We start from the raw sequence: 25,487 nt of genomic DNA, 5'->3' as shown, positions 1-25,487 counted from the left end.
TCTGTGTCAGAGGTGTTTGACAGTGTCATCCTGAGTTACACCGTTTGAAATCCAATAAAGGCAATGGGTTTAGCTGGCTGTAACTCTGCTTAACATGGCATTGTTAATCAGCACAACGTACTGTGGATTAACTGTACGACCATATCAAGTAGGCAAGTTGTTTCAAAGAGTCTTGAACACGCACCACTAAGAGGCTTACATTATGTATCAGCTTCCTACATGTTTGGTTTAACATCACACCAGCCTGCAGAGTGTTCTTCTGAATGATTGATCAGTTGTGAAATTCAGAATACCCAGTGACTATGTTGGACTGTAAGAGAAGCCAACTGCAGGGGCCTTTCCTACCCTTGGTTTACTGAAAGTTGTACTTGTTTGCAGAAGAAGTCTCTATACTGGGTAGAAATCACATTAATGAGACTCTGGAATTTTCACCTATGATGGGTAGGGTGGAAACTGGCTGGCTGGCTATACTGTTACCGACTATTTGGGTTTTGAAAAGAATGGGAATTTGATTTTTCTCTGAAAACTGTTTACCTTTTTTAGTTTACCATTATTCGTTTTAAAAGAAAAGCAAGGGTTGGGAATGCACTCTAATAATTCTTTTAAATATTTTTGCATTGGACTTTGCTGTGTTCACTCTTCTATACTTTGGCATGAAGTGGGAAATGCATGATAGCGCTTGTGAGATGAGAAGATGGGTCCCAAACCCAAGCCTTTTTGTGCCTACACAAAAGCTGCACAAAATTTTGTGGGCTGTTCACTAGTACTTGCCCTGTGTCTAACAGCAATTGTTTACATATACAAGTCACCTCTGATACTTCTACCCTACCAAATCCCATAACGCTTCACTTGCGGGTTATATTATGTTACCCTGCTGAAACATAGTTCAATACTCGCTCCCATTTTACATGTGGGAAAACAGGTTGAAAAGGAGGGTTGACCCAACATTCCTACTAATAGTTCCTACTAGCAATCAAATAAGCTATTGACTTTCCTGGCTAAAGTCAGATGAGATTAATGTTCCTGCAATAACTGTACACTCGTTCCTGTCTCAAAAGTTTGCCAATGACACATCAGAGCAAAAACCCTCCATGTATATAAACTGCTGTAAAGGAGAAAAGGTTGATAATTCTTCCCCATACCTTACAATGCCTTTCCCCCACCATGCACCTCCACCTTACCACCAAACATACTCAAATGAAATTTTAAAATGCAACTGTTTTAAGGCGTCCACTGACAGAGATCTTCCAGACAAACTCACTGTGCAGAAAAACTGTAATTTCACAAGTTAATGGTATAAACATACACTAGGCAGTCCTAGACAGACACCCCACAACTGTTCTTTAGCTAAAAAAGTGACAGGTAAAATGTTAATCTTGAGTGTTTCCCTAACCACATTTCAAAAATAGGTTCTACCATTATTTCGAGTGTGGCTGCTGCTTTAACACTGAAAATGGAATGTTAACTTTGGCATCAAATTCCTCCTTACTAAGAATATCATAGACAGGAGCTATTGATGTAACTCAGTTTCATCTTCATGGTTTCTCTGCAGTCCCACACTGGGACTGCACACACTCAAGCCCAGTGTGTGCCTGCACAGAAGACCGCCCAATGAACAGTTACAGCTAAGTGCAACCCTCTTTTCTCTCCTTCCAGAGACTAAATAATAACCTTGAAAGTCTCCAGATTTTGAAGCTGCTCCTACATACATACAGTTTTCCTTCATGTTTAATGCTCATGAATCCCTGATGAATTCTCAGCATGTATATTTGTTTCCTCCAATTCAGAGTTCAACTTTGTAGCTATTTCCCTATCGAGTAATCCATTACAAGCCTTTAGTTAATTCTGTGAGCCTAGGACAAGTAAGCACCACGTCACATATCCCTAAAGTTGCTGTAAATTTTTTGAGGTGCCCTTTTTATTCCAACGTTCTTACAGTGCAATCCTAAGAAGAGTTACACCAGTATAAGGCCATTGAAGTCAATGTGCTTAGACTGGAGTAACTCTGCTTAGGATTGCACTGTTGTTGCTAATGGTTCCTTACATATAGACAGTGTGTGGTAGTGGTTAGAGTGAACAGGGCTTTCTGCAGGTACCCCTCTGCAAATGGGCAAAATCGGCAGTTGCCCATATACACACGTTCTCTGTAGTGGCCTCCTGAAGAGGTCAGACAAGCCCCCACTCTCCTGGCTTTCTTAAAATTATGCAAAACTAAATTATTCGGGAGGGCTTTCTTACATGGGTAATAGGACTGTGTTGTAAGGAAATGGGTCAAAGGGATGCTTCAATAAAAGGGTAGGGACTATATGCTATTGGGCACTGGCTGTTACTTCAGCATATTGTCATGTCAAATCACGTTTTGTTTCAACATTGTTTCAGCTCTGCATGTGACTGCTGTTTTCAAATTTCTGCAATCTACACCCTATTGTATTGTTTATTGAATGTCTCAGCTACTGCTTGTATCAAATTACACTGTGTAATCCACCTTGAATCTCAGTGAGAAAGATGGACAATAACAAACAAACAAATAAATGCACACACAAGGAAGCCTGCCAACTGACCTTGGGCTAGTCTCAGCAAAGCTTACTTCATAGGGCCATTGTTGTGAGGATAAAATGTAGGGCAGAAAGATGTTTGGGGGGCAAAAGTGGCTACACATTTATATAAATGCTTATTTAGATAATTTACAGGCTGCCTCTCCAGTATCTTACTAATTCTACATACACCCAGAGACCATTTTTAATGTATACATTTAGCACCAGAGCCACTGGCAGTAATGATAGGGGGCTGGCATAAAGGGACTCCCTTCTAAAAGACGTAGCACAGAAATGCTTCCAGATCTACATGAGAATTAAATATCCTACCCAGTTCGACCAGCCTCATTACCTCATGCTAGTAGTCCCAAAACTGAGGCAGTCCTACATGGTTGCACATTGCAATGCATTTCCGACAGCCCAGATGAAGGGCCACTTCCTCAGGATACCGTCTGTGACGGACTCATCTTCAGATGCTGAGATTTCCAGTCAGTGGGCTATGATTGACATGTTCCCGCCCCCAAATGTGGCTAGCCTGAAATGGCAGATGGGGGTGGAATGTTGGGGAAGCCGTCAGTTGGAGCTGGAGGGAAAACAAGAGAGTGAAAGAGGGTTGGGGCCTGGCTTTTGACCAGAGATGGTCAGCCAGAGAATCCTCTGTGAGAGGAAATGATGTTTGTGAAGCACTGTTAGTCCTAGGACTAAAGTGGGGGAAACCAGCACTACTATTTAGACTCAAGAGATCTGGGGATTATAGAGGGCCAAGGAAGTGGGTAGAGAGGAGTCTCCCCTTCAGTGCCAGGAACAGGGTTATAGCTCATAACTATAACGCCTGCCCAGTATCTAGGAAGGGTTTTGTCTCAGTGGAGCACTCTTAAGTCTGGAGAGGAGGGAAAGTCGTGCTGTGTTTGTGTTTGAGTATATAAAGTGTAATATCTGTGAAGCAGTGTCAACCTCTGAAAGAAGCCAGCAACCTAGCGTTATACTAAGTGTTTTGTGCCTCACACAAGTGAAGTTCCTGTATGAAAACCTTTCTGTTACATCAGTTCAAACATCTGCCTACCTGCCCTCTGACTTTACCTACTGTAAATAAACCTTCTGTTACCTTTTGAAGCCATGTGCGCTAGTTTTTGCTAAAAGGAAGCGCAAACCCCTGATCTGTCCCCTACTAAGACTTGCCTGGGTAACCATTTTTAATAATCCTTAAGGGTGGGACAAGAAGAAAAGTTGAAGCTTAACATCAACCACGCTATCAACCATCCAGCCCGGTATACAGCTTCATAGGCTTAAAGAGGAGAAGTTTTACCTCAGGGTAGGAGAAGGTCAGCCTAAGCCTGAGTTGCACGTGGGTTTGTGGCATATTCATTGGTGGTAGCAGTGGGATCTGAATAGCACATCCACAACCAATTGTTCCCACCACAAAACAACAACAACATCTTACTCTACACCATCAGATCAACGCTTCTGCAACTACCCATTGGCTGAAGTTGACTCACTATCCCATACCTTCTTTCACTGTCCAAAGCACCAACTAGCCAGAGAGATTCTTTAAAAAATGGCTACTGAGGCATTCGAACATCTCTGACACCTCAAAATTAAAACTATTACTGAGTACCCTCTGTAAAAACTGCATTGTAGACGTGGCAACCTTTTCTTTAATTGTCATTTTTAATTCTTAAACTTTGTTAGAGTGTATAGCCTGTGGGCTGTTAAGCTGAATAAAAGAAAACTGAAAGGGCTACCTGGGAAAGAACGTACAGCTTCTTTAAGCTTCAGCTGAGGTGCTGTTTGCTTGACGATATTTCCTCCCTTTAAGTTCCTATATAGACGACCTGCTTGCCCTGACCTTCATAGCCCAGGTGAGCCTGATCTCGTCAGATCTCAGAAGTTAAGCAGGGTCAGCCTTGGTTAGTAATTGGATGGGAGACCTCCAAGGAAGACCAGGGTTGCAGAGACAGGCACTGGCAAACCACCTCTATTTGTCTCTTGCCATGAAAACCCCGCCAAGGGTCGCCATAAGTCAGCTATAACTTGAGGGCACTCTCCTCCACCACCTGTAAAACGTGGCAGTGGGTAAAGGGTGCTCTTTGGTCTAGTTCTCCTCCACATGGGCTTGCTGCCAGTCCTCCAGCTCTGAAATGCCCCGGAGCCCGGCCCAGAAAACATGAACTGCGACGAGGAAGCGCTTCTTGGTGCCCAAGCCTTCTTTGGCAGGAAAGCAGCCTGCAGCACTCCGCCTATGCGGAGTATTTAATACATAGTATTAAATAACACTCACAGCAGGGTAGGAGGGAGGGAATGTGTGTCTGCACAGAAGATACTCGATGAACAACAGTTACAGGTAAGCAACACTGTTTTTGTCTTCATCCTTCTGTGCAGCCCCACATTGGGAGTATAGTGAGCTACTCACCAATGGAGGCGGGTGTGAGTGAATTAACCAAACAATGAGTGTAAGACAGTTGTCCCCACTGCTGAGTCCTTCCTGGCATTTGTGTCCACAGAATAATGTCTTATGAACGTGTCTGCGGAAGACTCTGTTGCAGCTTGGCAAACTTCACTTGGAGGGACACCCCGAAGAAAAGCAGCTGAAGAAGCTTGCGCTCTGGTTGAGTGCGCTCTAATCACCAGTGGACATGGTGTTCTAGATTTCTGATAGCAGAACTTGATAGCTGGCACAATCCAGCTTGACAGAGTTTGTGATGAGGCAGGTTTACCCATTCGAGGACCAGAATAACAAACGAACAACGATTTTGTTTTACGAATGTGCACTGTTTTGTGCAAGTAATACAATAAAGCCCTCTTAACATCCAAACTATGCAAAGTACGTTCTGCGTCAGATGTGGGAGAGGGAAAATATACAGGTAGTGTTACTTTCTGTTGTAAATGAAACTTGGAAACAACTTTTGGTAAAAACTCAATACTGGTATGTAACACCACCCTCTCAGGAAAAAACTGGAGAAATGGGGGGTCAAGGTGAAATGCAGTAACTTCTCCAACATGCACATTAATATGGGACCCAAATCCAAGCACACTGAGACAGGGAAGTGGATTTTCCTACCCAAGTAACTCACATTTACTCAGACGTGACAGAATGAGGTGGTATAATACAGGTGATAGAGGGCTATACCACTTCAGACACTGTTCAAAGATCTCTTCAGATTGACAGGACATGGAGAATATTTACAGTATGTTCTGCTTTGGGTGGTGGTGGGACAGAGGGGGGTGTTTCTAGCCTACCTGGATGAAATCCATGGGAAATATTAGTGCATACTGAATACCTACCTCTATGCTTATGTTATATAGGCTATGGTTGTTTTATTAAATAAATCCTAGACTTGGGGAATACTAGGTAAAGGGTAAAGGTAGTCCCCTGTGCAAGCACCAAGTCATTACTGACCCATGGGGGGGACAATGCATCATGACATTTTCTTGGCAGACTTTTTACGGGGTGGTTTGCCATTGCCTTCCCCAGTCATCTACACTTTACCCCCAGGAAACTGGGTACTCATTTTACCGACCTCAGAAGGATGGAAGGCTGAGTCAACCTTGAGCCCGGCTGAATACCTGAACCTGGCTTCCACCAGGATCGAACTCAGGTCGTGAGCAGAACTTGGGCTGCAGCCCTGCAGTTTACCACTCTGCGCCATGGGGCTCTTTCTGGGGATACTAACCCTGCCTGTTTTGAACTGACCTAGTTGTTATGTTGCTTCTCTCAGCATGTGTGAAAAGGGGAGGTGGGAAGATTGATGATTTATATACCACCCTTCAGGACAACTTAATGCCTACTCAGAGCAGTTTACATAGCATGTTATTATTATAACCACAACAATCACCCTGTGAGGTGGGTGGGGCTGAGAGAGTTCTGGAAGAGCTGTGACTGACCCAAGGTCACCCAGCTGGCTCCAAGTGGAGGAGTGGGGGAATCAAACCCGGCTCTCCAGATTAGAGTACCACTGCTCTTAAACACTACACCAAACTGATGCCTTCATTCTATATGTATGCCCAGTAGCAAAAAGGTTTGGCAACCCACCTGATTGTCCTCTGACTCATAGGTCTAGTAACAACATGCACCAATGGCCAGTACTGGCAGAGAGAGGCCGCTTCCAAATTCACAATCACAGTTGTGTGCATAAAACTACATACATATATATATAGGATGGCAACATCATTTATTTTACTTTGGATTTCTTTTTTCCCCATTTCATGTTCTCTTCGAGAGGTTTTATCTCACATTAATAACTTCCACTCTGAAGATCCAAGACAGCCAGTGTCAGACTAGGATCTAAAGATCCAGGTTTAAATCTTGACTTTGCCATGGAAGCTTGTTTGGGCCAGTCACACTCTCTTAGCCTAACCTACCTCACAGGGTAGTTGTGAGGATAAAATGGAGGAGAGAACAAAGTAAGCCACTTTGGTTCTCCATTGGGGAGAAGGGTTGGGTATAAATGAAGTAAATAAATGAATCTCTTTCTGCCTCCATTCTTGTTCCTCTTTTTGGCAACGGGGTTGTAATTGGAGCCAAGTACAATTTACGGACATTTTGTCATGCCACTTCCCCCATACGAAAACACACAATTGCACTTCTCTGGAATGTAAAACCTCCAGACAGCCTCAAAAGACATCTTGCCACTTGTTTCTAGCTTTCCTGCATGTCATACAAACACCATCAGATTTGGGCAAGGGTTCTTAATATTTTTCCATCCTGATTATACATTTGTTTTCTCAGGACATTTTCTTGTCACATAAAAGCACCCTTCATTACAAAGTCCACCAGCTGTCTTTTCTGTTGGTATTACAGTGTAATGTATCCTTTGCAGGTTATTAGCTGCTGGACAGCTACCCTGAATCAGTTCCATTTTAACGGGGTCTGAGAATATAGTTTTAGAATGGAGAGTGTTGTTCTTTTTTAAATGTTGGTGACTCAATTTATCTGCCAGGCTGAAAGGTGGTGGCATGCATTAAAAAACTAAATTGCTTTTTAAGATACCTCATTCATGCAGTGTGCAGCAATGACTTCCGCTGGATGACTATGTGTGGGGTAAAACTAAAAAGGAACCTCTTCGGCCCTTCAGAGACTTCTTGTATCATAAGATTTGGAGGCTACCTGAATAAGTGGGTTCCATCCCATAAGTGCTTATGCTCTGAGAAATGAGGGAATCTCTCGGGAGCCACAATACCCCTTTTGGTTTTGCCGCCTCAGACAAAAATGGCTGTCCCAGTGAAACGGCTGAGTCATCCACAGGGCTGGTTGCCTTCCTAAAAAGGTCCACGCAGCTGCAACTGAGGCCAGCTCTACTTTCAGGAAGCCCAGCAAAGCAGCTGTAATGAGAGCAGTTCCATCCCGGCCTTCTTTGCAACACTGTAAAGCAGGGGGCCTCAAGCTTGTTGAGTCTGTAGGTGCCTCAACAAAATGGCTGCCATGGAGGAAGGGAGGCACCCAACCACAAAATGGCTACCACAGGGTTGGGGGCCCATCATAAAATGTTGGGAAGTTCCAAGTAGGGTTTTCAGCTTCCTAGAGATTTAGCTATGAAGTCTGAAGAGAGGAGGGACAACCTCAGCAGGGGATAATGTGATAGCCCACCCTCCAACGCAGGCATTTTCTCCAGGGCAACTGATTTCTGTAGTCTGGAGATTAGTTGTAACTCCAGGAGAGCTCCAGCCCCCACCTGGAGGGTGGCAACCTCCTCTGATGTGGACAGCTGTTTCCGAATGGGTGCTGTAAACAGATATTCTGGGCTGGTCCTGCTCCAGTGTGGTGGTGGAAAGCCAGGATTGGCTCATGGGGAGGGGGGAGAAGGGAACCTGGAGAAACACGATCGCAGGTGCTATAACGGATCTTGGGGCAGGGCCAAGAGGGCCTTGCATCACCCAGAGCTGCCTGCGCAAGTCGAGCTGCTGCCCCAAATCTTCAAGGCACCAGGATCTCTTGTCCATCTCCATCTTTCAGCCCCCCAAACCCAATCCGAATCGTGGTCCCTACGGGAAAAGCCACGCGGGGCTGCTTGCAGCGCTTGAACCAGACCGCGTGCGCAAGAGCCAGCCCGGTTTTCGTCTTGGCTACGGTCCGCCGCTTCTACACCTAACGCAAAAGATCGCAGCTTTCACGTGTGGGGGCTTTTCATAATCTCTCTCGAAAGCAAAGGGGGTTGCAGGGCGAGCCTCTGCTCTTTTGTCGGAAATAAGCAGACTTTGCTCCCAAGTAATGCTCCGGCTTAATCGGCTTGTGGTTCGGCCTGAAAAAGAGCAGTGCTGGCGGTTCGATCCGTCTGGTGACATCCCCGGGTCCGGCAGCTGGATCAAAGCAGCGCGCAAGCCAGACGGCAGGCGCGGCTTTGGCTTGCCCGGCCCGCCCGGCTGCCTCCAGCGCGGCATTCCGGGGAGGCGGTGGCGGTGAAACCCAGGGGGACCTTCGCAGCGGAGCAACCGCAGCGGAACGGGCAGGCGAGACCCCTCAACTGTGCAGCTCGCCCCGGGCCTCCTCTGGCAATTGGCGCTGTTCAGCTGCCCGGCGCAGGGACGCCTGTGGAAACCCAGCGCGAAAGCTGCCGGTTTAGAGCGCGGTCGCTGCGCGTAGGCAAAGCTGTGGCCAAGGGAGAAATCCGGCAGGACGGCCCTGGGGGAACCCCGGGGCGGGAAGGACCCGCGGGAAAGGCACGAAAATCCGGCTGCGGGGCGACGCCCCCGGTGAAGCCCTCGCAGAAGGCCGGCTTGCTTCTCGGGTTGCAGCCGCTGAGCAGGGAGTCCCGGCGATCTCCGTACTTCCGTGTGGATGTGGGGAGCCTCGGCTGGCAGGGCGAAAAAAGAGCCCAGGTCTGTGCCCCCTTAAGGCGCCAGCTGCCGTCCTAACCGTGGCAGGAGCCCTCTTTGGCACTGGCTTAGCCTGAGCGCCGGCCTCTGAGATCGTTTAAATGACGGTTTCTACTTCGCGCGCCTCCAAGGGTACGAGCATTTCCCAGGCTGTGCGGTTCGGGGAGGTCCAGGGTCAACGTCTAGCTTGCCACGGAACTGACTTGGTGTCTTTGGACCGGTCACCGTCTGGCCCACCTCACAGGGTTGTTGTGAGAACAAAGAGGGGAGCTCCTTTCTGCCTGCCGGAGAGGTGTAGAGGCTGGAGTGAGAGACGACCCGAGCCGACTGGCCCCTCTGCTATGGAAGCCTGCTGGGTGACTTGGGGCCAGTTGGACACTCACAGCCTAAGCTACCTTACCGGGCTGTTGTGAGGGCTAAAAGATGTCAGCCGCTTTGGTTCCCCCCTGGGAAGAAAGGGAGGAAGGTTTAAACGTGGAAACTTTTTTGAAATTCTGCAGGTTTCTCTTGCTGTTGGAAAGCGAGCTTTCCTCTGCAGCCCTCAGCCCTGTGGCCAAGCCGGCGCGCCTGGACTCAGCTCAAGGCGATCCCGCAGGAATCCAGCAGGCAGGATTCAAACGTCAGGTGTGTTGGAAGGGGGGAATTTGCACGTGTAGGTCTCTGGCCTGGCGCCCGTCGGCACCGTTACACCCTTCTGGATCCATTTTTTAACTCTTAAAAATCCAAATAAAAACAGTAAAAAGAGAATCAAGGAATAAGACGGCCGGAAAACATGATTTTCCTTAACGAAAATTCTTGTAAAACAGAAAAGAGTCCAGTAGCACCTTTAAGACTAACCAACTTCACTGTAGCATAAGCTTTCGAGAATCACAGTTCTCTTCGTCAGATGCAGAAAATTCTTGTGACACCTTAAAAGAAATAAAGCGCTGGATACACTTTGAGGGGCCAGAGGTGCGCTAGGGGGCAGAGCTGCCCTCTGCACCTTTGCCGGGGAGTCAGAAGACAAAGGGACCTGCAAAGCACCGCTCCGCTCTTCTAAACCGGCTTCCCGAGCCGCGGGACTCACAGCGCAGCCCCGGGAATAGCCAGGCCCTCCTGCCCCGTTGACCTCAGGAGATTTAGAAGGACGTCTGTCGTCTTCTTCTGAAGACTGCGCCGTCAGGCAATCCTCATAGGATCGGGCGCAGGAGCCCCGAAGGGCGCCTTTACCCGCAGGGCTGGCCGAGGCAGGCGCCACGGAAGGCGGTGGCAGAGCCGGCCGCCCGGGTTACATTCCTTGCGCCCAAAGACCTGCTCGCCCCGGCTCGCCCTCCTGCTTTTCTGTTTGATTTGCAATAGAAGCGACAGGAGCCTTCTGGAGCGCGGCTCCCCCGGGCCACTGCCGAGGGGCAGCCCGTTCTCCCGGCGGGAGCTGGCCTCGGGGGGCGGCTTGGGAGGAAACAGGCTGGGGGTGACACGCTGGGCTGCGAAGGCGCAAAGCGATCCTGGCCTCGCTGCGTCTCTCCAGGGTCGAGGAACCTGCGCCGGGTCGCGCCTGTCTCGGGCGCGGAAAGGCGAGCGGCCCCTCTCGGCCCTGCTCTTCTCTTGGGGCGGAGCGTAGCGAAGAAATCGGACTCCAGGCCGGGAAAGAAGCGGAGCCCGCGGAGAGCAGCCCACCTGTGCCCGGCGCTGGACCCTCGCCGCGCTCTCTGAGACAGCGCCGTTCTGTGCCGCCTTTACCCGCGGCAGGTCCAGCCCCAGGAGGAAACCGATCCGCGGGCTAAGAAAGGAACCCGAGCCCTTCCCTTAGAGGGTTTGCGCCGACCCACCTGCCTCGGGGTCTGGCTCTGGGGAGAAGGCCGACACACACACACACACACACAGCCCTGCTTCTTTTCTCCCCTTCCCCGTCGTATCCTCCATAGATTCTCTCTTCTGGACCGAGACTCGCCCAAGCGACAGAGACGCGAACTTTGGCCGGGGGGGGGGTCCCCGGTGGATTCCGACGTACAGCCCTATCCTGAGATCGTGTAATCAAATCCCATTGAAATCGATGCAAGTGACTTCTAGTTACCAGCCTTTTCGTTGAGACACTTGTTGTTCTGAGGGCCGCCCTTAATATCAAAGGCCCAAGGGACGTTTTAAACGGGACCCACTCATAGACTTGCAGGGGGAGTGGGACAGAACCAGCAGTCTGGGGGACGGATATTCCCTCCCCCCGTACACTCGATTTGCTCAACGCCATTTGCCCAGAGTTTCGGCCTCCCCTTTCCCAACTGCCCTTCGGAAACACGGGCAGCCCCGAGTTCTTTCCCCTCCCTCCCCCGAAGCTGCCCGTTCCCCTTCTTCGGCGGAGAAGATTCAGGCCGTTCGGGCATGTTTACACAGCCCCGGCCCCGGTCTCTGGAAGGGAGAGTTGGACTTCATTGGCGGATCTTCTCCAGGCTGTCAATCAACTGGCCCGGGAAGGGTCCTGCAACGCATTTCCGCGGGTCTTCATGGACGCCCTTCCCGAGTTTAGAAGTCGCGGACTGGGGGAGGGGGCGCGCCGTTTTGTTTGCTATTTTTTATAAAAACAAAAAACAAAAACCGACCTGCCTTTTGTTTTCCCAGATTGAGACTAGCCACATTCACAAAATATATCCCAATATTTTATATCCTGATATTGGTTTGCGGCTGGATCTCAACGCCAGGTCAGCTCTCTCTCTCTCTCTCTCTCTCACACACACTCACTCACTCACTCACTCTCACACACACACACACACACACCTCCCTCTCTATGGGAAAGTCGTTTGGAACTCCGGATCCACTGACGCCGACGAGAGGAGAGCATCTTCCTCTTCAACGATTTCAGTGAAATGTGGGATTTTAAACCCGTTCGAGCTGCAAAGGGGCCTTTTGGACTCCTCGCCGGCTGCCCAGATTGGCTGCAATCTGCCCGAAGAGGGGTTCTGCCGGGCCCCTTTCTCCTCCTCGGCCCCCTTCGCAACTTCGTTCTCCAAACGATCTCTGCTGAGCCGTCTTTGCGCTCGTTTCCGTGCCGCTTGCTCCGGAGCCCGGCTCGGTGCGCCTACCCGGGCGCATTGTGGCACCCCGCTCGCTGGCAGCCTGGCCTTGAGAAGGCGAAGCCCCTGCGAGGAACGGTGTCAAAAAAGAAAAGGCAACCCCTGGACGGCCAAAGGGTACCTCCGAAGGGCCTCCGAGAGAAGGCGGAGGAGAGAGGGAGGGGGCCGGGGCAGAAGCAGAGCAGCCGAGGCGCGCACCCAGGTGCGCACAAAGGAGGCCGCCTGGGCTGGAACTGACAAGCCGGCTGCCCGTTTCCCCGCAGCACCTTGTTTGCCAAATAGAAGCCCCCAAATTGGGTTCCTTCCCCTGCTTTACATTGAATTTTCTCTCTTTCCGTTTTGTGTTTTCTTTCTCTTTTTTAAAAGGAAAAGATGATGTCACTTAAAGGCAAACAAGAAAATTGATCCGGAGGCCTCCAGCGCCTGTTTAAACAGATCGGGGATGATCGGGGGGGGGGGAGATCAAGGGGAGGGGGAGGGGGAGGGGGAGGGGGAGGGGGAGGGGAGGGCGCCTCCTTCCTTCCCTCTGGGCGGGGGCGGCGGCGCGGGCGCCAATGAAAAGTGGCCGCTGGCTGCCGGGGGTGGGCGGAGAGGGGGCCCAACTTTCCCCCCTTCCCCCTCCGAGTGCCTGTCGGAAGCGAATTGAGCAATTATCTAGTTTACCTTCTCCTCTTGGAAGTTAACGATTGGTGGGATCGTGGCTGCCGCTATTGACCCAACACTTTCCATTGAGAGAGAAAAAGACGGCGAGAGGCGGCGAGGAGGAAAGCGGCCGTCCGCCGCACGAGGAGCGCGCAGGCGGCGATGGGCCGGCGTGAGTCCCCCGGGCTCGGCCAGGCAGTTCCGCGGGCGGCGGCCGAGCTGGCCGGGAGGATGCTGGCGGCGGGGGCGCTGAGGACGGCGGCGGGGGCGGCAGCGGCGGCGGGGGCAGCCTCCCGGTCCGGGCTGGCGGGCGAGGCGGCGGCGGCCGCGGGGCAGTGACGGGCGCAGCAGAGAGGCGCCAGTGCGAGCCGGGCCGGCCGGGCCAGCCATGGACAATAGCGGGCAGCCGCCGCAGCACCCGGCCCCGACGGCCGCCAAGGGCCTGAGCGCGCCTCCGCCGCCGCGGGGCAGCATGCTGAGCGCCGCCAAGCCGCTGGCCTTCTCCATCGAGCGCATCATGGCCCGGACGGGCCCCGCCGAGCCCAAAGGCCTGCCGCTGCTGCCCCCGCTCCTGCCGGGCGGCGGCGGCGGCGCCAAGGGCGAGGCGGCCAAGCAGCCCCCGCCGCTGGGCCTGGGGCCCTCCCTGCCCTGCATGATCCCCTTCGTGCCGCTGGCCTACGAGCCGCTGGCCAAGGCCGGCGCCGAGGGCCGCAAGCCGCCCCTGGAGCCGCCCGCCGCGGCGGCCTCGCTCGGCCCGCTGCAGCAGCACTACAAGCTGGTCCGGCCGCGCGTGGTCAACCACTCGTCCTTCCAGGCGCTGGGCGCGCTGGGCTACTTCGGCCGCGCCGCCGAGCCCCCGCCGCCGCCGCCGGCCGGCCTCAGCCTCCACCCGGTGGCCTCCTACTTCCTGGGCGCGCCGCTCGCCGGCCCGGCCGGCCCCCTGCCCGCCCCGGCGGCGCCCAAGGCCTACCTGGCCGAGAGGAACAAGCTGCAGGCGCTGCCCGGCCCGGACAAGTTCCCGCCGCCCGCCTTCAAGGACCTGGCCGCCGCCCAGCTCCACAGCGCCGCCGCCGCAGCCGCCGCCGCCGCCGCCGCGCACCTGCTGGCCGCCGACAAGCTGCCCTTCAAGGGCGTCGCCGCCGCGGACTTCAGCCGCGCCTCGCCCGGCGCCAAGCCCAAGGTCTTCACCTGCGAGGTCTGCGGCAAGGCAAGTGCCCCCGCTTCGCCCGCCCGCGTCTCCCGCCCTGCCCGGCCCGGCCGTCTAACGCGCGCCTCTCTCTCCCCGCAGGTCTTCAACGCGCACTACAACCTGACGCGCCACATGCCGGTGCACACGGGCGCGCGGCCCTTCGTCTGCAAGGTCTGCGGCAAGGGCTTCCGCCAGGCCAGCACGCTCTGCAGGCACAAGATCATCCACACCCAGGTACCCGCCGGCCCGGCCCGGGGAGGGGAGGGGAGCCAGGCCAGGGGAGCCGGGCAGGAGCTTCTCCCGCCCCGGCCTCTGCCGCTCGGCCCCTCGCTCTGGCCGCCCCACAGCCCGGCTGGCTGGAGCGACGGGTTGGGCGCTGTCCAGTCGGCTTGGAAAAGCCGCGCAACAGAGGCCCTTGCGGAAGAGCGCCGGCCAAGCGTGTGGAATCTGGGCGCGCTTCTTTCTTTCTTTCTTTCTTTCTTTCTTTCTTTCTTTCTTTCTTTCTTTCTTTCTTTCTTTCTTTCTTTCTTTCTTATTCCTCTCGCCCATTCGGGTCATCTGCTCGGTGTAAGTCTCCTGCGGCCACGTTTCCTCGGAAGTCAATTCCATCAAAAGCGCCTCAGAGCGCGCCGGGCGAGGATTGAGCCCGGGCGCCCCTTCCCGCGCCTTTCCCCGTTTCCCTCTGGTCGAGGATGCGAACCGGCCGGGAGACCCCTTTGGTTAGCCGGCAGGCAGGCCAAGCGAGGCGGGCGGGGGCGACAGCGTGCCGGGGCCGGGTCTGGAGGGCTCCGGCGAGCCAGGATTGGGCCCTGAACGCGGCCGCGCCTTTGCTTTCTCCCCCCTGGCAGGAGAAGCCCCACAAGTGCAGCCAGTGCGGGAAAGCCTTCAACCGGAGCTCCACGCTCAACACGCACACGCGGATCCACGCCGGCTACAAGCCCTTCGTCTGCGAGTTCTGCGGAAAGGGCTTCCACCAAAAAGGTAACGACCCGCGGCGGTTCCCGGTTCCAAATGGTGCGTGTCCGTTCGGGGAAGGCGCCGAATCGCGCGCGTCCCTCCGAGCTGCAGTTGCTTCGTTGGACAGGCGAGCAGGAGGCCGAGCCCGGTTTTGAACCCAGCCGGGAAACGGACTGTCCCGGAGTTTGGGGGGCAGGATCCGGCCCAGGAGGCTGCTGCGGTTTGCATGACAGAAATCTGCACCAGGCGGCGCTTGGGAGCGCTAGGAATTGGGGCGAGGGGTCTTTGGGCTTGGCGGAGACTTGTTTCCGAGTAAACCTGCTTCTGTCACTGCAATATTACAAAAGCACCGAGGGTGGGATTTTTAGCCTTGGAAGGCTCAGGCTGCCGTTTGAACCTGATCCTCAACCGGGTTTAGGAAGTTTTGTCGTTAAAGCGAACGAAATTAACATACCCTTCGCTGAACTCGCTTACTTAGGAGTAAGCACGGGAGCATCCCCGAATCTCTCTCGGCTCAGGGCTGTGGAGGGTCTCCAGAAGTCCGATTATGTCCGGACTGGATCGGGTCCAGTGCCAGCGCGGGCTTACTTTCGTTTCCGAATTTTTTCTCACTCTTTGGAGTTTTTTTGTTTAGCTCTTTTTAAGCAGGAGGAGCGGCGAAAGCTCAAGGGGGGGATTGCCAGGGGGGACCCTGAAGCGGCCCAGGGGACGGGATGGGCTCACGGCAGGCGAGCGCAGGCCGCGTTTCAGCACCAGACCCCTTGAGCTCCTCGCACATCCCTCCCAAGCCGTCGGGGTTCAAACGCTTTTATCGTCCTATTTTGACATAATAATGCCCACTAATCCGCCCCCTCGAATTCGAATTCACTCCGGAGTGATAGATCCAGAGGAGTTAGCGGTGTTAGTCTGTAGCTGTAAAATAGTGAAGGGTCCAGTAGCACCTTTAAGACTGACGAAATTTATTGTAGCCTAACCTTTCGAGAACCACAGCTCTCTTCGTCAGATGCATCTGACAAAGGGAGCTGTGGTTCTCGAAAGCTTATGCTACAATAAAGTTGGTCAGTCTTAAAGGTGCTACTGGATTCTTTACTATTTTACTCTGGCGCGGGCGGCTGATATCGGAAAGAAAAACCCCAACCCTCGTGGCACGTGTGTATATGTGTGAAGGGGGAGCGTGCGCGGAGGTTCCTCCGTGGGTCTCACCGGGCCTCCCCCCGGGCCTTCTCTTTCTCGCCGCCCAGGCAACTACAAGAACCACAAGCTGACGCACAGCGGCGAGAAGCAGTTCAAGTGCAATATCTGCAACAAGGCCTTCCACCAGGTGTACAACCTGACCTTCCACATGCACACCCACAACGACAAGAAGCCCTTCACCTGCCCCACCTGCGGCAAAGGCTTCTGCAGGAACTTTGACCTCAAGAAGCACGTCCGCAAGCTGCACGACCCCGCCGCCGGCGCCCCCGCGCTGGGCCTGCCGCGGACCCCCGGCGAGCCCGAACCGCCGCCGCAGCCGCAGCCGCCGCCATTGCTCCACTGCCCCTGACCCGCCTCGACGGCGCTCCTTCTGCATGCACTTCGAAGGGCCGCCGTCCCGCGGCTCTCTCCAAAGCCGCTTTCAGACTGAGACTGCTGGAGAGAGACCGCAAAAGGGAGCGGGGCGCAGAGACTGGACGCAGCCCCGTCCCCCTCGACGTGAGGACAAGGACCACAGAGGACACTGTATTTATTGGGCTGGGGGCAGAGCTCGGCTGGGGAGGGGGCCGCCCAATGGTTGCCAGATCATTGCCTCAAAAAAGAAACCAGGAAATCCGAAAATGGGCTTTTCTGCTGCGATGCCCTCCTCTTTTCGCTCCCGTTTTTAAATTCGACCCCAGAAGGCAGCCTGCGGTACTGGAGGGTGGTCTCCAGGGCATCTGGATGCGTGTGAAAGATGCGCCTCTTCCAGGCGCGTAGCCCTCCTCCTCCTGACTCCAGAAAGACCCCCGACCCGAGTCCAGAAGCCCGCTGCCCTGTAGGCAAATAAGCAAGAGGTGTCCGTGGAAGGGGGGCCTCCCCAGTCCCCGCAGGGAAGGAGGGCCCTTTGAAGAGGCCGGTCCCTTTCCAGGGAATGGAACCGCGAGGAATAGTTGCGCCTAGTGCGGAAGGGCGATCCCCAGCCCTTGTTCAGATGCGCTTCTGGGGCACTGGGCGCTGCCCCGCGTGGTGTTAAAGCGGGGCAAGTTTTGGCTGTTGGATTTGACTCGCTGTGTAGACTGGGGAGGCAAACGACGCCCCGAAAAAAGGCCCCAGCGGCGCCTCCCGTAGAACCGCCCGCCCCCTCGAAGGGATGCGCCTTATTTTAAAGGCTCTCCCTTCCTCTCACTCGAGCGCAGCCGAAATGGTCCCGGGGGGGGGGGTCCTCCCCGATTTTAAGCGGTCCTCCAGGAGGTCGCTTAGTCCTGCCGGCCAGGCTCTAGAGAGCGCGGCTTGGACTGAAGACCTGCCTTCCCAAGGGACGTCTCTGGGCTCGGAAAAAGTGGGGTCTCCCTCGCAGAAAAGGGCTGAGCTTCCTTTGTCGGTATCCCACCTCCCCAGAGAAAACCGAACCTCTAGGTCAAATCTCTGCCGGACACGGGAAGAGCGCAGCGCAGGAGGTGCTCGCGTGACGTTCAAGGCAGATGCACCGAACCTGTGATTGCATCCAGGTAATGGTTCCCGGATTCACTTGTAAAGTGAACCCGTGTCGGCCCTTTCTTACGAACACACGTAATCCTGTGCGGACAGGGAGGCCACGGGCGACCCTTCCTCTCCCTCTGCAGTGGCCCTTTGGATCTGGCAACCTTGGGCAGCTCCCCTTGGCGTTGTTGGCTGTATATAGTATTCCACTACCCCACCCCCCGCCCGCAACGCGTTGATCGACTTTGCCTACCGGTTGGTTTCGTGAAGCCCTCGGATCCTGCTCTCTCCTTCCCCGGCTGGTCCTCTCCACCCCCCTCCCCCCGCTGCCCCGCCGACCTCGCCTCCCCCCTCACCTGCCCCCCTCCCCTGACCGTCGTGGCTCGTGTGGACCGGATTGAGATTCAGTTGGGGATTTGGAATTTCCCGGTGTATTTTTTTAAATTATTACTATTATTATTATTATTGCACGTGTGAACAAAAAAAACCCATAATCCTGGATGAACTTGGTGGATCTGGTAGAAAATAAGTGGGTGGATTGGGCTGCTGGCCCCTTGAGGATGGAGCGAGCCGGAGGCTGCGGGGGGGGGGCGGGTTCCGGGGCTCAGGCGGGGAAGGTGGGGCGGGGGGCAGGTCCCCGTGGCCAGCCCGCCTCTGAGCCTGGCGCGCGTGCAAGTGCCAAGCACCGCTGCTCGCCGGCCCGAGGGCGGCCCTGAGAGCGCAGGGATCGCAGCGCCGGGCCAAGACCGGGTCGGCCGGCCACGGGACCCATCCCCACCTCGGTGGCCGAGGCCTTTCCCCCTCTGGGGCTGGCCGAGGGGGCGGGCAAGGCAGCAATCTCTCGGGGCTTGGCAAGCCTCCAGCCCGCCAGCCCTGGGGGAGATGCTTAGAAGGGGACCCCGGAGGGCAGTTTGGGAAAGAAAGAAAGAAAGAAAGAAAGAAAGAAAGAAAGAAAGAAAGAAAGAAAGAAAGAAAGAAAGAAAGAAAGAAAGAAAGAAAAAGTGCTCGGTTAGGTTCCAAAACTAGGAGGCGAGAGCTGAAGACCGGGGAGCCGCCGGGAGGGGAAGGACGCGCGAATTTCTCCAGCGGAGAGAGCTGGGAATCGGCTTGAGAAATCGCGCCGGCAAAAGCAACGATTTCCCGGGAGGCCGGACGGGAGCAGGCGGAGCGACTCCGGGGCTTTGCCCGCGCCATTTCCGGGGAGAGACGCGGCTGGCCCCGGTGCTCTGCTCTCCCTGCGGCTCTCCAGCGCCCAGGTCCGCTGGTGGATCTAATTGGGGGTGTGTGGATCCTGCCACATTTCTGGACGTTTCCTCGTAACAAACCCGCGCTTCTTGCTGAAAAGTGCCCCGCTAAAGAATCGCCCTAAGGAGGAGGCCGTGGCTGGTGGCGTTGAGTCGCTCGGGTTGCGGCCAGTCGAGGCTTGCTTAGCCGTTGCTGGTACTTGAAGGAAGGCGGAGGACCATCAAGGGAAGAAGTACCGGCGGGTGTCGCATTCTTCCCGTGATGGTCCTCTTATGTATACGAAACGAACTTCGAAAACGCCTCCAGATGCTTAGCCCCTTCTCGATGGCGTCTCTTCTGAGAAGTGCAGGGAAAACAAAACGAGAAAATAGGTTTGGAAGGCACACGGCGGACGCTCTGCATTTACTCGAGAGTAAGGCCGGCTGGCCTTCTCCTGTCCCTCTCTGGCCTTTTCGGGCCGTTCGGGACCTGAACTGCGGCTACTGAAAGGAGCCTTGTCCTTCCGAAGACAGGCAGGAATCTCCGGCGATGGAATTGCCCTCCGGCAAACCAGATCAACCGGCCGCCGGTTTTATTTCAGAACTAGGGAACGGCCCACAGTTAATTTTGTTTCGCCCCGGTTTTGTAGGTTGGGTTCTTAAAAAAAAAGTCATCCCTATCAGTATCTTTAATTCCCCACCCCAGGAAAAAATGATATAAAAATAACGGGGCGGGGAAATAATTTTTAGATCTATCGTAACATGGCAGGGAAAGCCCAGATCTTGACTCCTGGCGGCGCCCGCAGTGAACTCCCTTCTTGGAAAGCGAAGGAAGCCGCCGAGCCCTTTCGAGCGCGATCCCTGAGCCAGCGAAGCCCGAGCCCTTGGCCGGGAAGCGCGACTCCCGAGGCGGCCCGTTGCGCGGCTCTCTCGGTGGCGCTTCCCGGAGATCTCGGAAACGGCTGCCCGGAGGATTCCTCCGGCAAACGGCCGGCCCGCTAAAACCAGATGTATCTTTATTTAAAAAGGTTGGGAAGCTTTCGGGGGCTCGGAACCGCAGTCTCCAAAGCCGTTGAAGGCCGGAGCGAAACTGAAACGGCTTCCAAGTCGCTTCGCAAAGCAATCCTAAAGCGGGTCTGTTCAGGATCCAACTCAGGTCTATGCAACCGGCTTACTTCCCGGAAAAAACGGTTTCAGTATTGCGCCGCAAATGCTGCTGCGCAAAGATGCGACGGCTTAGCTGGCTTGTGGATCTCAAGGCAACTAAAGGATCAGCCACGCGATTTATAGTGTAATTCTGAGGCTTCTGAATTGGACAGGAGAACCTCTGGCTAGGATTGCGCTATAACAATGCAATACACAGAGCAATCCTAAACAGAGTTACGCTTAGACTTGAGTAACTCTGTTTAGGATTGCACTGACTGCGCACCGGTGAGCTTTCTTCTGTGTAAACCTGCATGGGCTGGCGCTGTCAGTTTCTGGACTGCTCCAGATCAGGAGCTTTGCATTGCAGAAAGCTGCAGGTTCGTTTCCCTGCCTGTGTTGGCGAAGACCCTGATAAATTTTGGTCACCCAGATAGCCAACCTGACCTGCTCTGATTTAGCCCCGTGGCTTCCCAGCGGCCTTACTCTCGAGTAGGTGTGTTCCGGAACCCATTATTGCCGAACCCCGTCGCGAACGGCGCTGGTTTTGGCCCTGTGGGTTTCGTGTTCGGAATAAGCGATCCGAATCTAGACAACTGGAGTTTTATTCGGAAACTGTCCGGGTTGCCTCCCTCTCCAAGGACCGTCGGGGGTGGCGGGTCTTAACCTAACGAATGAATAGAATAGCTGGAGGAGAAGGAGGCTGGATCGGGTGCGGGAGGGATTGCTGAGTACCCGAGCGGAGATCCCGGAGTTTGGTGGATCGGTCCCCGCAACCCACCGAAGGGAGCGCGTCGGTGTGACTCTTTGCTACGTCAGGCTCGGAGAAAAAGGCCGTTCGCGTCCACGATCCAGGCAGGCAGCGGAGGCCCGCAGCCGGTTCTGGCCCGCAGCGTTTCTCTTTTTCGAGCCGCCCTCGACTTTCTTTAGCCCCCGCAAAGCTTCCCTGCCCGCGTAGAGGCCTGCCGGGAGATCGAGGCCGGGACTTCCCCGAAGGGCCCCGGCAAGTCCCTCTCTGACCCTCCACCCGCTCATTCCGGGCCCTCTTCCCTCCGCTCGCTTCAGATCGAGAATCCACCCATTGCAGGCGGCTCTCCCTCCCGCGCCTGTAAGAGCGGCGCGCCCGGCAGAAGTCCAACAGGTGACGCTTTCCCGGTGGGGACTTTCCAGGAGGCCCAGCACTCCAGCGGCCGACCCGGCTCCCTGAGAGGGGGGCGGCCCTGCTGCCGCTTTCCAAGGCGCGCCCCGAGCCCCTGGCGGGCCCTGAGCCTCTCGGGCCGCAGACCGCGCCTGTCCCGCTGCTGAGAGAGGCGCGGAAGGGGCCCAGCCGCCGGGGGGGGGGCGAGTTGGCCGCTCTCCTTGCCGCGAGGATGGGCAGCCCTTCCGGCCCTTCGCCGGGGAGCTGATCTCCGAGGGGCAGCAGCGCCCCTCGACGGATCCGGCCGCTTCTTCGGCGGGCGCTCCAGACAGAGGGAGGCGGCGCAGCTGCTTCGCCCGCGGAATGTCCCGGGTCGCCTGGGGGAAAGGATGAGGCAGGAATGGGCAGAGGAGGCCTTGCACCCAGAGGAGACCGCACGGACGGCACGTTCCCGGGAAAGTTCCTTGGCCGGGCGACGGTTCGTGTTCCAGACTCTTTGGAATGGGTCTCCTCGGAGCAAACTCGTTTCCGAGGAAGGCGAAATTGCCCGCCTGGGCAGGCTAAGTTGGGGCGGGGGTGGGGTGGGGGAGCTCTGCAAAAATAGCAGGGAGTATCTAAAACACCAGGAAACGATAAACAAGTTCTTGTGTCGATCTCCTTTTTCCTTTGCTTGTTTTGTTTCCATCCCGGATCTGAAAAACGAAGTTCCCCTGTGGGGCTAAAAAGAGGCAGGAGTCAGGGCAGGCTGTTTGCAAGGCATTAAAACACCAACCAATGCTGCCGGATGTTTGCTCGCAGGAAGCTCCCTGCGGTCCGGCCCGAAGAACACTTTCCCCCTGAAAGCTCCGCGGAGTAGACTTCGGCAGGATCGTGAGCAGACCTAGCTTAGACCCGCTGGAGTAACGTTGCAAGAGAGAATGGCAGAACTTCGTTGGCTGAAATGTCCTTTGGCTGGAAAAAAGCGCGCTTCCCTCCTGAACGAAAGGAGATGGAAGAATCGGATTTGGGAACACTTTAAATATGAAGAACGAAAGGGCAGAAAACGGCACACAGAACTTAGCAGCGGGCTCGGTGAATAATAATGACATTCGATTTATATATCGCCCTTCAGGACAACTTAAGGCCCACCCCAACACAAAGCGTGTTGTTATTATCCTAGCAACAATCACCTACTTTGAGGTGGGTGGGGCTGAGAGAGCTCAGAGAGAGCTGTGACTGACCCAGGGTCACACGGCTGGCTTCATGTGGAAGAGTGGGGGATCAATCCCGGCTCTCCAGATTAGAGTCCTGCCGCTCCTGACACCAAACTGGCTCAGACAGTCTCACTGCTTCTTCATAGCTTTACATCTTCTATACTGCTGGGCACTGAACACAGCCCCTGGAGTTCTGTTTGGGGAGGGAGACCCAGTGGCTCAATGGGAGAGCAGCTGCCTGGCATGTAGAAGGTCCCAGGTTCAATCCCTGGCACCTCCAGGAAGGGTTAGGTCATAGGTCTCTGCCTGAGACCATGGAGAGCCTTTGCCAGTCTGAGCAGACAGTAGTGGACCTTGGTGGATCCAGTGCAAGTATGTGCTCTGCTGGAGGAATAGCTCAAGATGTAACCCTGGCTAAGGGGCACCTTCAAAACCAACATTTAGATCTATGGGTAATGCATGAATCAGGGCTATTCCTAACCATTCCCAGCTATTTCCCCACCGTCTTGGTCGGGTGATTCGTGTTTCCAGAACTGGTATCCAACATTGGATTCACCTTGTCAAGTAATATCATTGCTTATTGTATCACCAATTTCATGGGGCCAGGAAAAGCACCTAAAAACATTATTTCAGAGCCATCATTATTTCAGTGTCATCTTTGTCACATAACCAAGGCCTGATTGGAAGTTTCGTATTAAGAGTTCCCCCTCCTCCCGCCAAATACCACCCATACCACCCTGACCTGATTAGCCCCGGTGAGCCTGACCTCATCAGATTTCAGAAGCTAAGCAGGGTCAGCCTTGGTTACTAATTGAATGGGAGACCACCAACAAAGACCAGGGTGGCAGAGGCAGGCACTGGCAAACCACCTCTGTTAGTCTCTTGTCAAGAACGCCCCCCCCCCCGGGGTCACCATAAGTCAACTCTGACTTGAGGGCACTCTCCCCCACCACTACCCATACCAAATCCTGATTCCTCTTGGTTTTGATTTCTACTTTCCCTAGAGATCCTGGTTCCATCTGCTTCAGTAGCCACCTGACCTGCAGAAATAAAGCAAATGGAATTTCCCTTTAAAATCAATTGATTTGGAAAAGAATTGATTTGAAAAACTTCAGCTTCTATATATCTATGTGTCATGTTGGTTTCATGTCGGAACAGGACCAAGGGAAGGGTTGTAGCTCAGTGGCAGAACATCTGTTTGGCACGCAGAGAGCCCCCTGTTCAAACCCCGGCATCTCCCGCTAAAAGGACCAGGTAGTATGTGCGAGATGTGAGAGACCTCTGCCTGAGACCTCGGGGAGCCATTGCCTGTCTGATTAGACAGAACTGACCTTGATGGGCAGTGGCTTGATTCCATATAAGGCAGTTTCATGTGACCACTATACGGCAACGCCAGCTGCACAAGAAATGTATGCCACTGAGATCCATACTTTGAATCAATGTCACAAAGACTGAATCATACCAATGCATTCTGAGTAATGTCTTTGGGGTTTCCATGTGTTCCTCCTGGCTTTCTTTTATTGTGTGCAATATAATGATAAAGGGGGCATCCTCAAATCTCGCCACAGCAAGCTCTGCACTCAGAAGAGAGATCTCCCAGGTGAATCTAAAAAGGGATCCAGCCAGTGCCAAGCGCTCGAATGCCCCATTTAGTTCAGTGGGAGAGAACTGAACACATTCTTAACTTTCTCATAAAAATCAATGAGGCTTGCAAAGTGCTTAACTGGACGGGATCACACCTTCCCAGGCACTGGAGTGAAATCAATGGGCATGTCCTTCAAATGAAAGTGTGGGGCGTTACAAAGCACACTCCGCAAAGGCCTGTTGGCCAAGGACCAAGGAGAAAGGGGAGGAGGGGGGTTGTAGAGCATCTCCTTGGCAAGCAGAAAGTCCCGGGTTCAACCCGCTGCATTTTCAGTTAAAAGGACCAGGTAGTAGGTGATGTGAAGACCTCTACCTGCGTCCCCGGAATGCCAGCCAGAAAGGACAAGGTTCACCTTGATAGACTAACCGTCTTGGTAGAAGGCAGCTTCACGTTTCATGCAAGGGAGCGCAGCTTGGGTTAGAGCCACCCCCAGACCAATAAATGCAAACAAACTGTAAAAATAGGGAATCCCAAACAAATATGTATAACAGGGAAGGACTTGTATCACCCCTTGACATTACTCATGTCATCACAGGGGAAGAGTGACACACTTCCAGCGATGAGTAGCAGAAACTGTAAGTGCAGAAATGTGGCCTTTCATATGAAGAACGGGGGGACAAATCCCACAATCCTTCTTCTGGTTGGTCTGTCCTCCAAGAGACCCACCTGAACTTCTTTGCTCAGATATCTGGAGTCTTCCCAAGCTCAGCTCTTTCTCTTCCCAGACATTCCATTACTGACTTTCAAGCAAACAGGAGGGCTTATGAGATTGCTGAAATGGAGTTCATTCACAAATTCAGAACAATGGGTCCCCCAGGGTTGAATAGAGACATGGGATTCTTATGTCACTACCAATGTTAATTTCCGCTCTAGTCAAGCTGCATTGGACCATTGGACCTTTCCATCCTGACTCCTTTCCTTGCAACCCCCCTCCCGCCTCCTGACTTAGCTGTAAAGGCTCAGGGATCTCTGTTCCTACTTGAATCTGAAGTAGGGACCTCTGAACTGTCAAAAGCTTACACCCTGAACATCTTATTGGCTTCTAAGGTGCCACTGGACTCAAATCCTACTGTTCCTCTGCAGACCAACATGGCTCCCCACCTGAAACTATTCTCCTTCTTTGGAAATGTTGTCAAAGTTCTGCTGCAATGTGGGAAAGAGACCGGTTGCCCAATGAAGTGGCCTCTTGAAGAGGCCTTCTAAGGCTCTGATTGTACCATAGAGGCAACGGGTTGAATCCGTGTGTGTGGCAACAGAGTTCCCTGAAGGGAAAATCTGACTTGTTCTCAACCTACAGGAAGTTACTGTGTGCCC

The 25,487-nt window shown here is 54.0% G+C and overlaps 1 protein-coding gene across 1 annotated transcript; it reads left to right on the top strand.

The window, feature by feature from the left end:
- Positions 1 to 13,418: 13,418 nt before the first annotated feature.
- FEZF1 (FEZ family zinc finger 1) lies at positions 13,419 to 16,719 on the top strand. The gene is made up of 4 exons (XM_054987784.1): positions 13,419 to 14,237; positions 14,319 to 14,453; positions 15,068 to 15,200; positions 16,418 to 16,719. Exons 1-4 carry the CDS (start codon positions 13,419 to 13,421, stop codon positions 16,717 to 16,719), a joined length of 1,389 nt encoding a protein of 462 aa, XP_054843759.1.
- Positions 16,720 to 25,487: the final 8,768 nt, after the last annotated feature.

Source organism: Eublepharis macularius, chromosome 9 (assembly GCF_028583425.1).
Source record: "Eublepharis macularius isolate TG4126 chromosome 9, MPM_Emac_v1.0, whole genome shotgun sequence".
NCBI lineage: Eukaryota > Metazoa > Chordata > Lepidosauria > Squamata > Eublepharidae > Eublepharis > Eublepharis macularius.
This window is presented reverse-complemented; position numbering and strand designations above follow the sequence as displayed.

Coding starts and splice junctions, on each gene's coding strand:
- FEZF1 (XM_054987784.1), top strand. CDS start 13,419: ATGGACAATAGCGGGCAGCCGCCGCAGCACCCGGCCCCGACGGCCGCC. Junction 14,238..14,318: donor CCTGCGAGGTCTGCGGCAAG/GCAAGTGCCCCC, acceptor CTCTCCCCGCAG/GTCTTCAACGCGCACTACAA. Junction 14,454..15,067: donor ACAAGATCATCCACACCCAG/GTACCCGCCGGC, acceptor CCCCCCTGGCAG/GAGAAGCCCCACAAGTGCAG.